The 13,694-nt window shown below is 37.8% G+C and overlaps 1 protein-coding gene across 2 annotated transcripts in view; it reads right to left on the bottom strand.

Annotated features, from left to right (window-relative positions):
- eIF3c (eukaryotic translation initiation factor 3 subunit c) overlaps window positions 1-13,694 on the bottom strand; it is an 86,915-nt gene that overhangs the window by 35,573 nt on the left and 37,648 nt on the right. For both annotated transcript variants that reach the window (XM_035356492.2, XM_085818928.1), the window contains exons 8-9: window positions 12,275-12,384; window positions 60-192 (exon numbers count right to left, since the gene is read on the bottom strand). In XM_035356492.2, the coding sequence (XP_035212383.1) occupies window positions 60-192; window positions 12,275-12,384 (243 nt within the window). The remainder of the gene's footprint in view (window positions 1-59; window positions 193-12,274; window positions 12,385-13,694) is intronic.

Raw genomic sequence — 13,694 nt, 5'->3', positions numbered from 1 at the left:
GTACAGGCAATATAAATAAAGAAATTCTGTGTGAAATATTTTATAGGATCTGTACTTACCATGATAATGGGAGCACCTCCTTTAACTTCTTCCCATCCTTCATCGTCATCATCTCTCTTCCTCTCACGTCTTTCTTTATCCCTCTTTTTTTCTCTTTTGGTGATTTCTTTCTGTTCATCTTTTTCACCAGGTCTAAAAGAATTATTCATAAATTTCAAAATAAAAAATAATGAAATTAAAATATATTGAAATGGAATTTTTTTAATCATAACATTGGAAAATGATAAATGTCAGCCAATAGATTAGCCACAATATATATATTGTTACGAAATGTACAGGGGCGGGGAGATAGGTTTCCCACAATACAGTTTTAGGGCTTCCACATTTGGCAAGAAATTGCCCATTTGGCGATATTTCATGGACGGATGGAGAACCTTCTGCAGGGGTGTTTGTGGGACCCCAAAAAACCCCGAAACTTTTACGGACTTACTACCGACATTTTGGAGTTTCGAGATGGGGGGGGGAGAGAAATGAAAAATTACAATTATGAAGTATTGAATGACCTAATTATAAAAGTTCAATGAATTACTTTTTTTGCAAAATTAATAACCATAAATTTTCAAACATATAAACTACTACATTTTATGTAAAAATTTTAAATTACCTGAATTAATTCTTTTAAAAAAAATTATCTAATTTCTGCTGCTTTTTTTTTTATTTTCTGATGTTTGTGGGCTTGTCTTTTTTTTTTTTTTTTTGGTGAACTTCATAATTGCAGGAAGGTTGACTTTTATTTTCCTCATTTACAGTTGAAGAAATTTCTTCGAGAACTGCACATGCAGAGGTAGAAGCAGTTTGCTTTTCTGCTAATGTAGAAGGTTTTTCAGAGACTTTTATAGGTGACTCATCTGAAATACATGTTTTTAAGTCCACTTGATATGTTTTTTTTAACTTCTGTTCATATTCAGTAAGAGATCTTTGTGAATTGGATCAGTCATTGGATTTTTTGAGCCATATTTTTCACATGAGGTTTCTTTAGAAGCCATTAAATCATATTTAATAGTCTGCACTGCATCTAGGGAATCAATCTTAAGAGAGGTTCTATAGTCAGTGACAAGTGTATCCATTAAGTTGAATGCACTTTCCACTAATGGGCCATGGAAGCAGCTAAGGCAGGCTTTGACCAATTTAGCCAATGTAGGATACTTATAATCATTTGTGAAATCCTCTTTTAAATTAAAAACTTTAGACCAATATTTATCAATTGTACACTTGACTTGATTTCCACTTTCATCAGATGTGTAGAGCATTTCTTTGGTGATATCAATATCACTCTGGTATAACCTTATTTCAGCTTCTACTTTTGACTTTTCATTATCACTAAAAATATGGGACATAAAAGATGATAATTTTTCAAAAGCTAATATTGTACTGGTTTTACCTCTTAGCTCTGGATCTAATGCTGTAAAACTAATTAGATATGAATTTTTAAGGGGTAATTTCTGTTTCATATGCTGTGCTGTATTAGTAAAAGCTTTCATCAGAGAAATTTGGAATTCTTTTACTTTTGGATGATTTTTTGATAATTTCTTCAGGAGAGTAGAAGCTTCTGCACCAGTAAATATTACTTTCCTAGGTAGATGGAATTCTGGATTTGTGACATCAACCTTTAATAAATCATTATAAGATGTGCACTCTATATTTTCTGGCTTCATAAAAAAAAAGAGAAAAATTTTGCCATCAATTTATAAATACTGGAATGTATTAAATGAAGCACTGGTTTTTTTGTTTCAAATAATTTAATATATGTGTTGAACTCTGGTAATACTGCTGAATATAATGCCATATGCAATAAAGTTTTGTTTTGCATAACAAATAACCCATTTAGTATTCTTTTTTTCCGAGCTAAAGCATCCTTTGTGAGTTGTTGGGAATACAAGCAAGAATACACCCCTTCAACAATTTTTTTTCTCAGCTGCAGAAATATTTCTTTTATTGTATACAGTTTCAACATAAGAAAAATAATTCCCTTTATCAGTATTATCCAAGTAGTGAAAATAAAATACAATAAGAGCATCCCACAGATCTTTGATTCTTTCTAAAACACATAAAATGTACACCCACCTATGGTCTATTTTTAATAGCAAGGGATTCACAGATTTCGAAAAAATTTTTCTTTTACTGCAGCTTTTCATATTAAAATAGATGTCATCAAACAAATCTTCTAAGTATCTATCAAAACATGAAGCAAATTTTTTTGCACAGTTATTAGCTGTGTGACATGTGTCACCATCAATATCTAATAAGTGGGGTGCTTTGTTTGATCGTAGTCTGGTTTCAACACCCTTTTTTTTTCCGCGCATGGTGTTACATGAGTTCATTAATACACTAATTAAGTTTGCCCATGGAATATTATCTTCAATAGTATTAACAACTGCTTTAAAAACAGCTTCTGAATTGCAAGATTCCATCTTTAGAGATGCAAAATGATGAACTACAACTTCATTTTGATTGTTGTCATAAAACTGCACCAATATTGCCAGTATACTTTCTTGAGCATTGCTAGTACTTTCATCCAAATTTAGAGAAAATGGAGTCGCCTTTAAAGTTTTAATGATATTTTCCTTAATAGTTTTTGCGAGCCCATATTTCATCTTATTAACATGCAGTAGTCCTGGACATTTCCAACGAGTTTAGTACCGTCTGATCGCGACTCAACTGTTTGCAGAGTTCAATTAAATTGTGAGCTACATTGAAAGAAAGAGAATTCTCGGCGATAAACGAAGTTATTAATACCTCTTGGCGTGCTTTTCTAGTCACTATATCCAATGGCCGAGCATCAGTCTCCAGTAAGTCATCAGTATTTTTTGAATTAGCATAATTACTTAAAGTCATTGAATCTCTAATGCATTTTGAATATTTTATGTGCGTCACAGTTTTAGAATGATTTGTGAAAGCCTTGAATCCTTCCCCACCATACTACAGCAGTGAGTTACAAAAAACACAATGTGCTTGTCCAGCAACATTTATTTTCTTGCACCATGTGCCGATGGTATCCCCATTACCATCTCTCCGTTCAATCCAATTCCACCTAAATGCATTCCGGACACCTTCTTCTAATTGTATAATATCACTATTTACATTGAGAATTCTCTTGTGTACATAAATAAAAAAATATTTCAATAAACAAAACGAAAAATTTACACGTGCATCAATAAATGAAACGAAAATTTTACACAGTGGAGAAAAAAAAGTTGAGAAGCGATCAATGACAAACAGAATGCAGAAGAGAATGTCCGAGAACCGGGGGAATTAATCATAACTCGCAATAAGGAAAGAACAAAAAAGATGTTTTTCCCCCTTTTCACGCATTATCTCAAGAGAAACATAATTTTAGATAATTAATATATAAACAATATAAACATAATTAAAAACTTGAGAATATAACACGCCTTTGGAGAAAGAAAGGAAAAGTTTTCACCACACACACTGACCTTGCGTTTTCTGCTTTCAAAGCAAACAAAATTACCCAGATCAAAATAAATAATTCATTATTATTCCTACTTCCTTTTGAACGACGATCCCCAGAACTTCCGGGTATCGAAGTTCAAAATCCCCGGAATTCCGGGGTTTCGCCGGAGCACTAACACCCCTGCTTCTGGAACAAATTCTTACCGGTTAAACCCAGAATGTTCTCGAACACAAGCCGAAAGCTATATAAACCCTGCTGGTCCGCAGCCAGTCAGTGTGTGTGCCTGTCTAGGCGAGCTGATAGTCAGTCATTGAGTCAGTCTCGAAGTCTAACGTCAAGTGCATCGAGAGAGTCTTTTAGTGCATCGTCGAGTGCATCTCGTGGAGAGTCTCGAGAGTACGTGGAGTTCCGATAACGACCAAGCAGAGTCGGGAGCTGTACTCTGGTGTTTTGCAGTGAAGCTGTCTCCACCATTATTGCCTAACAGTGTGAAGGCTGTGTCCCTGAACATGTCAGCGTGTTTATAGCAGTTCAACGACTGTAAAAGTGATTTTGGAGCTGTTCTGGGAATATTGGTAAATAAAGTGTGTTTCGATACTTCATCAAGTGTCATCGTTATTCACTCTAAATCTACCAACCCCATACGAACGCGAAGGAAGAAAATAACGTAACAACTGGTGTCAGAAGTGGGATTTGAGGATGAATGCCAGTGACGAGTGATGGAAAAACAATTAAGACAGCTTATGACTGCCTTTGCTGCATTCCAAGAAAAGATAGAAGCCGGACAGGAGGAGATAAAGGCTGAGATCAAGAGCGAAATAAAAGCCAATCAAGAAAAGATGGAAAAGAAATTTGAACAGATGGAAGTCGAAAAAGAAAAGATTAAAAGCGAGATTGTGGAGCTTAGAGAGGATACTGGAGCAAAAATAGCAGCTGTGGAAGAACGATTTGAAGAAAAATTGAGAAAATTCCGTAAAGAAGTAGATGCTTCGAAAGAAAACCGGACTGAGCCCAAGAATGAAGCTGACGATTACAAGGTTCCCCCAGTGTACTCTCATAAGGTAATCAAACCAAGCACATACGATGGAAAATCATCATGGAGTTTTCCATCGTGGTGGAAAATAACAAGTGGGATTCCCACATGAAGGCTTCGCAGTTGGCTGCGTCACTCCGAGGAGATGCTGCAGACATCTTAGGGGTCCTTTCCAAAGATCAGATTTCCAACTTCAATACCCTGTCGAATGCGCTGGAAATGAGATTCGGGGAAAAGTGCGCAAAGGACTGTAGCCGTCTGCAGTTGAAATCCCGCCAGCAGAAAATCATGGAAAGCCTTCAAGAACTTGAATCTGACATCGAGAGGTTGGCGCATCAAGCATATGTGTACTGTCCACCTGATGTCCGAGAAAATCTGGCCTTGATGTATTTCGTCAATGCCGTTAAAGATGCGGAAATTCACAAAGTTCTCAGATTGGCGGATCTGAAAGACCTGAAAACTGCCTTAAGGCACGTCCACACGAGGACGCTCCCGACGTAGTTGACGTAACTTTTTTGATGCCGGCGTAAATTCGCAGGACGCACAAGACGTAAAACTGAGTACGCTCCTGTTCAGCTTTTTCGCCCGCGACGCGCGCGTATAGCCAATAATCAACCGAGTTCTTATCACGTGTCATAATCAGAAAACCTTCTTGCTTACCCGTTTCAATATGCCATCAGAGCCACACAGAGATGAGTTTTTGCTTAGAAATATAACTGTATACAGCAATAAAATAATCAGCATTGTTCACGCCATCTTCAGATTTCTCAAACCGTACATATTGGTATACATTTAAAATTCTCATTAAAGGGGAAGACTGCATACTTATTAAGCAATGATCCGACCAGTATATCCATATGCTTCACCTATTTATAACACCGTAAGTAATAGGAACCTAAATAAATTACAGTTTCTACGAAATCAAAGTTTCTGTCTTACAAAATTCTCCTTAATTATTATAAATATTGGCTATATCATGTGTAATAAAAAGCTCTATAAATATCCCAATATTAAATACACCAAAAACTAACTTCAGCAATATAAAAACTTCTAAAATAAAGCAGTTGACTGTGAAAGAGTATTCAATAAAATAGAATTATGAAATTTTGGAGGAAAGTTTCAACTTGTGTCATACAGCAATAATTTACTGAAGTTTAATTAAATTACCTTTGCAGTGACTTCTACTTGTTACATTATTTTTCACAAACACTGTTATCACAGATAGCTGAGTGGTTAGCGCGCTGCTCTGGTGGCGGAGGAATGGAAAGGTGGCGAGTTCGAACCTCATCCGTAGATGGTATATAATTCAGTTAGATTTTCTCATTTTGAAACGTGTTTCTTATATTTAATCGTGAATCATTATATTCTTATTTTACCTATTATTATTGTTTTCATTTCTTATTTTATTCATTATTATTATTGTTTTTAATTTAGTTTAAAAATGTGCAGTGAAAATAGAAATCCTTATGTAGTAATATATCTGTATCTCTTTATCATATATCATCTATAAATTCTCTCTTTATTTTTACATTATTGCATATTTTAACATGCACATAATTTCTCATAAACTGTCCAAAGTTTGAACCTCATTCTAAATTAAAAAATAAATAAAAAGAAAAACAAAAGACCAAGGGAGAGCGAGTTAAAAAAATATGAAGTTGGTTTTATTATATGGTGGATGGTATATATAAAGAGAATTAAGTAATTTAATTCTCTTTATATACTGTATTCCAAACCAATTTTATAAATCCTAATTTTCATACGATATAGAATCTGCAAGTCTGTCAAACTGGTCGATACTCATGCTTGAAGGAATTAAAAAACAAGTAATATACCCCCCCCGAAAAAAAATTAAGTCAATTCCTACTTAGGTCCACAAAGAAAAGTTTAAAAATCCATAAATAAATAAATAAATAAAAATACAAACAGAATTTTTTTAATTAAAAATAAAAAAAATTTTAATATGTGAAAAAGCTGTATTAACATTAAGTGTCATTCAGTACAAGTTTAAAAAATTGTATTTGAACTTGAGTGGATGAATAAAAAGCATTTTATGTACTGAAAATTTGAACAAGATATAGGGAGAGTGTGAGCTAATAGTAGGAATTTAATAATTCCAGATATTCCTTTCGCAAACAAGGCAGTAAAAAAAAAAAAAAAAAAAAAAAAAATCTCTTTGAACAGGTCGCTCTAAATAAAACTTTCAAACCCATTCTTGCCATTTTTTGCAGTTTTGCCTCTGCTTAATAATTGTACATAATAGTAAAGTTTCAGCTATAAAAAAATCATCTGATTCGGACAACTTGCCGCAAACATACAGAAGAACAGAAGAGTAATAAGATACGCCTCTGTTGACGCTATATTACACTGTCACGTGATTTTTGCCCAAAATAATTCTATTGGTTAAATGCACTCTTCGCAAGCGTACTCGTTTGGGCGCTTTTACGCTGGTAACGTAAAAGCGCGTTCGTCAGCTACGTTTCGAGTGTACTCGTGTGGACGGGTCTTTAGTCTACGCTATGAAGTTCGAGTCGGCTCAACAAGCGACTCGAAATAATCGCCATCCTGTTAGAGCGGCTCAAATACAAGATCCAAATTTTGATGTCTTGAAACTAAAAAAAGAAATAAGAGAGATAAGACCTAATCAAAACAATACCGAAAAGAAAATCGTCAAGTGCTGGAACTGCGGATTGGAAGGACATCTCAGCAAGAACTGTCACCTGAATCAAGACTGGAAGAATACTCCCACGAAACAAAACCAAGGAAACTAAAGTGTGGCAACCTCACGGGGCAAAGGTTGCCAGGCAAAGATGCAGCCCCTCTGAAAGTTCAAATCTCTTCAATGAGCAGCAGAGATAATGTACTGTTCGTCGAAGGATACGCGAATAAGCATCCTTGTAAAATGATCATAGATACGGGAGCAAATGTAACTATTGTGAGAACAGATGTAGCTTGAAAATTGAGCGAAACGTTGCGCTGGACTCCGCCCTGTGTCTTTACAAACACTAACAGGTGATAAGATTTCCATTGAAGGTAAAATTAGCATCATCATTACCTTCGAAAATGAGACCTATCAGCACTTAGCTTTCGTCGCTAACATTGCGGACGAATTAATACTTGGACTGGACTTTTTGCGGAAGTACCACTTTACGCTGGACTTTAAACGTAATGAAATGCACTCTGCAAAAGAAGATATAACTATGTTTGAAATGAATGGCAGCATTTCTTCAGCTCATCAAGTAACAACAAAAACAGATGTCACCATCCCTCCAATGACAGAATTATTAATAGCCGGCTCCATAGAAAAGAATAGCTTCAAATTTAGACTAATTGAATACCCAGAAAATAGCCCATGAGAGGCATTAGTGGCCTCCTCATCAGTAGACTTTTCGAAAGATTTCATCCCTATGAGAGTGGCGAATGTTAGCCACAGACCGAGAAACATCCAAAAGGGTGAAGTGCTAGCAGCATGCACTCCAGTTACTTGCGTTTACAAAGCCCCTCTTGAAATTCCGACTGACGCAACTAATAAATTAATGGAAGAATTTCTGCAGAATGCAAATTTAACCCAGGAACAAAGGCATGTGGCAGAGAAAACAAAGAATTTGAAGATCTATTTTCTAGATCATCCGGAGATGTTGGCCGCACAAAACTGACGCAACATCAAATTGATACGGGGGATCACTCTCCGATAAAGCAGCATCCCATACGTTTACCATTTGCAAAACAGGAAGAGGTTGGAAATCTTCTGAAGGAGATGCAAGAAAATGATATCATCGAACCATCCACAAGTCCATGGACATCTCCTATAGTTCTCATCCGGAAGAAAATGGCTCGACAAGACTTTGTGTCGACTACCGGAGACTAAATAATGTCACTAAGAAAGATAGTTACCTTCTTCCCAGGATTGATGATACTCTAGACACCCTATCAGGACACAAGTGGTTTTCCACTCTGGACCTCAAGAGTGGATACTGGCAAGTGGAAAGTCATCCTGATGAAAGAGAGAAAACTCCGTTCACTACCGGTCAAGGACTCTGGCAGTTTAGAGTTATGCCCTTTGGACTCTGTAACGCCTCTGCAACATTTGAACGCCTGATGGAGACAGTGCTTTGTGGTCTATCTTATGAATCATGTCTGGTCTACCTAGACGTCATCATTATAGTGGGCCGTACTTTCGAGGAGCATCTAGAAAATATCAGGAAGGTGTTCCAGAAATTGAGAGATGCCAACCTTAAACTGAGTCCTTCGAAATGCAAGTTACCTATCTCGGGTTCGTCATCTCCGCCGAAGGTGTCCGCACAGATCCAAAAAAGGTGTCGGCAGTTCAGAACTGGGAACGTCCTGTAAATATTCATTAACTATGGAGCTTCCTGGGACTCTGTACTTATTACAGAAGATTTGTGAAGGGGTTCTCCAACATCGCAAGGCCTCTGCATAAATTAACAGAAAGTAAACAAAAATTCATGTGGACTGAGGAGTGCGAGAAGTCCTTTAATCAGTTGAACACGGCATTAACATCTACGCCCATTGCTCGCATATCCCCAGACAGACAAAGAATTTATGCTGGACACAAGCAACGAAAGTGTGGGAGCTGTCCTTTCTCAAATGATTAATGGTCAAGAGTGAGTAATAGCCTATTGGAGAATAATGCTTGTGCAAACCGGAAAGGAATTATTGCGTCACCCGTAAAGAATTGCTTGCTATCGTAAAGACCATAGAACATTTCCATCATTATCTCTATGGCAGAAAATTCTTATTGCAGACTGACCATGCTTCTCTAACCTGGCTACTGAATTTCAAAAATCCCAAAGGACAAATAGCCAGATGGATTCAAAGACTCCAGGAATATGACTTTGAGATAAAACATCGTAAAGGCTCCTCCCACGGAAATGCGGATGCTTTATCCAGGAAGCCTTGTCCTGCACACTGCAGCCATTGTTCAAGAGCCGAGGCTAAGTACGGGTTGGCGAATCCGAGTATCCGGCAAGTAACATCTTCAACATCAACTGATCCAGATCCGTGGAGTGATGAAAAGGTTCGAGAAGACCAATCAGCGGATCCTGACATTAGGCCAATAATAGAACTGAACGAATCATCCAGTACAAAACCCAAGTGGCAGGACATTTCCATTTTCAGCCCTGAAACTAACAGGTACTGGGCTCTCTGGAATTCACTCCACTTCCGAAATGGAGTCTTATATCGACTATGGGAAAGCTATGAGGGAACTAATAAGATATGGCAGCTGCTGCTTCCTCGAAACTGAATACCAGATGTTCTGAAGGAAATACACAGCAGCTCAACAGGAGGGCATTTTGGTTGTATGAAGACACTAAACAAGGTCCGAGAGCGCTTCTTCTGGAGTTCGGCGAGAAACGATGTTGAGAAGTGGTGCCAATCTTGTGATGCTTGCGTAGCCATGAAAGGACCGAAGGGACATAGCTGAAGAAGGCTGCAGCGATACAACGTAGGAGCGCCTTTCGAGCAAATTGCCCTCGACATACTTGGACTTTTCCTCGGACCACAGACGGCAACAATACATCCTCGTTGTCATGGATTACTTTACAAAGTGACCCGAAGCTTACCCAGTTCCAGATCAAGAGGCTGTCACGACAGTTGAAGTTAACAGAGTTGGGTGTCCAGATTTGGGACCCCCTCCAGATTCATTCTGACCAAGGCAGGAACTTCACTTCGGCTGTGTTCAAGGGACTCTGCAACTTGTTGAAAATCAAGAAAATGCAGACGACCCCGTTACATCTGCAGTCTGATGGCATGGTGGAGAGGTTTAACCGTACAATCCTGAACCACCTCTCGCTCATGGTTTCCAAAAACCAAGAATACTGAGATCGCAAGCTACCCCCGTTCCTGCTTACTTACCGTAGTGCCACCCACGAAAGCACCAGCTACTCTCCATCACAGATGCTCTTCAGTCGCGATCTCCGCCTGCCAAGTGACCCACTCTTCGGCCGCCCTCCGGATGTACATTCCTCGCCTGAGGAGTACGTGCAAGACCTCCAGGCCCAGTTGGAAACAGAACACAGGTTTGCTGGAGAGCAGATCGACATCTTGACGGACAGGATGAAGAAGAGATACGACGCAAGAGCCACCGAACATCAATTCCAGGAAAACGACAATGTGTGGATGTGGAATCCAAGTCGTTAAGGGCGTTTCTCCCAAAATGCAGTCGCATTGGGAAGGTCCCTATACAGTCTCAACAGATTGAACGACGTCGTGATACGGATCCGTAAATCCCTCAATTCCAAACCCAAGGTCGTTCATTAGGACACATATTAGCCCCATACTATGGCCATAGTCCTTAGTGCTTCTCTTTCTTAGGGGTACTGATAATTCTTGTGCATGAGTTTTCTTACCTAGTTTCTGTGTAAAGTTTGTATGTACTGTAAATGTTTGTTTCTTTAGTTATGTTATTTGCTTATTCTATTGCCTTTTGATTGTATCGAATTTGGCTTCCGACCAAGGGTTGCACTCCAGGGACATGCAGTCCTTGGGAGGGGGCAGTGTTACGAAATGTACAGGGGCAGCGAGATAGCTTCCCCGCAAAGCAGTTTTAGGGTTGCCATAAAAATGGCAAGGGAAGGCAGGGTTGCAACTTTTGGTGAGAAATCGCCCATTTGGCGACAAAATTGGTGATATACCATGGACAGATGGAGAATTTTCTGGAACAAATTCTTACCAGTTTAGCCCAGAATGTGCTCGAACACAAGACGAAAGCTATACAAACCCTGCTGGTCCACAGTCAGTCAGTGTGTGTGCCTCGTCTAGCGAGTTAACAGTCAGTCATTGAGCGAGTGTGTCGAAGTATAGCGCCGAGTTGGTTGTCGAGGGCATCAAGATAGTCTTTTAGTGTATCGCGAATTAGTGCATCGTCGAGTTTTGTCTTAGACTGTGCTGAGTCGAGAGCTATACTTTTGTGTATCGTCGAGTGCATCGCGTTGAGAGTCTCGAGAGTACGTGGAGTTCCGAGAACGACCAAGCAGAGTCGGGAGCTGTACTCTGGTGCTTTGCAGTGAAGCTGTCTCCACCATTATTGCCTGACAGTGTGAAGGCTGTGTCCCTGAACGTGTCAGCGTGTTTATAACAGTTCAACGACTGTAAAAGTGATTTTGGAGCTGTTCTGAGAATATTAGTAAATAAAGTGTATTTCGATACTTCATCAAGTGTCGTTGTTATTCACTCCAAATCTACGAACCCCATACGAACGCGAAGGAAGAAAATAATGTAACAATTTACACAGTATTTGAATATATCTCCATCACCTTGCATGAATAATATCAGTCTACTGTTTGTACTGTACTCAGGGCTAAGCTATGCAGGAAATCTACTACAGATTAATGTATTTGATTTATCATGTAATTTAACTTGAAGGTACCAAAATTAATGCAAATATTTCAGTTTTATTTCCCAGGATTAATAAGTGAAACAAATATAACTAATGAAATACAAATTCCAACTGAAATAATAGAATTAATCTGAGTCATATCTGAAAGGCAATGTATTGTGAATAAAATTTTGAGAACATTTATCTCCAAACAGACCACTTTAATGTATACCATATATTATTTCACCACCACAATAGCTGTATTAAGTTATGTGTTGCTGATATTGCATTTTCAAAATGGTAATATTGAAAAGAGCAAAATTAAATGACAATGTTTGCACATTATGTTGGGTTCCATATATAAATAGTAATATTCTATACATTTCTCTCATTATAAAAAATATTCTTAATGAAACAAACCATGACTCACCTCTTTAAGAATTTTGTGGCCAGATTTCCCCCATATTTTTCATCATCAGTGGATAAGGAACTTTCCTCCTCTGAAGATGAACCCCAGTCTATAGAATCGTCATCTGATTCCTACAAAATTTTCAAGGACATTACAACATATTTTTTAACTTACATCAGTAATAAAACATTTTTTTTTAAACATAGTGTACTTTTTGTGTTAACAAATACACACAATATGTTACATTTAAGTAACTTATGCATGTATGGGTTCATAATGGATTGAATGCACACAGAATCAATGATAGTTTGGCAAAATTTATTTTCCCAAACACTTTAGCATACTAGAACTTTTCGCAAAAAATACTCATACAGCTCTTCTTAGTATGACAGAGTTCAGTATTTACCACTTCAAACAACTAAAAATGTTGACCTCAAAGTAATGCTAAAAGCCTCTAACACATAAGCTTGCAGAGTCATTTCTTAATACTCTAAACTAATCTGAGAACTCATGTTCTCGCCAGTTTTCAACAAAACTTCCATTTGCAGAGAAATTTGAAATACCTTCAATTTTTTGAAATTCTTGGGAGGCAAGGACAATTACAATTCCATAGAGATGGGACCAAAATGTCACCAATTTTGGCAAATTTTCACCAAATAAGTTGCCCAAAACCATTGCCAACTTAGTGGCAATCAGCATTTACTGCAGTGTTAAATGCAGCCTCCATAGCCTCATTTTTCCAGTGTAGCTTCGGATTCTTGAGGCTTTCATGTTACACAAGAGATACTATAATTTACATATAATTTCACTAAAATTATTTACGAGGTGTATTCGAAAACTAAATACCGTTTAAAAAAAAAAAAAAAAAAGTACAAAAATTTTATTTTTAAATTTTAAAAAATAAAATCCAATTTTATTTTTACATGAAAATACATGTCTTAAACTATTTTTCAACACAGTTTCCGCCAATGATCAAACACTTCATAGCAGGTGACCAGTTTTTGTATACCATCGTCAAAGAAACTTCCCGCCAGTTTCGATAACCACGACTCCACAACATTTTTCGTGTCATCGTCAGATCCAAAGCGCTTGCCACCAAGCTCGCGCTTCATCTGCAGGAACAAGTGATAGTCGGACAGCACCAAGTCCAGGCTGTACGGCGGGTGATCGAACTGCTCCCAATGAAACTGTCGAATTAACGATTGAGTGACACCAGCAGTATGGGGCCAAGCATTGTCATGGAGCAACACAATTCCTTTACTGAGCATTCCTCTTCGTTTGTTTTGAATGGCATGCCTTAGTTTTGTTAAAGTCTCACAATATCGTACCGCATTCATGGTTTCACCTCTGGGAAGAAATTCAGTAAGCAAAACGCCTTTCCTATCCCAGAAGACAGTGCACATGATTTTTTGTGATGATATTGTCACTTTAAACCTTTGTT

This window comes from Stegodyphus dumicola, chromosome 1 (assembly GCF_044657685.1).
Source record: "Stegodyphus dumicola isolate Sdum_Otavi_A_Nest chromosome 1, ASM4465768v1".
Lineage (NCBI taxonomy): Eukaryota > Metazoa > Arthropoda > Arachnida > Araneae > Eresidae > Stegodyphus > Stegodyphus dumicola.
This window is presented reverse-complemented; position numbering and strand designations above follow the sequence as displayed.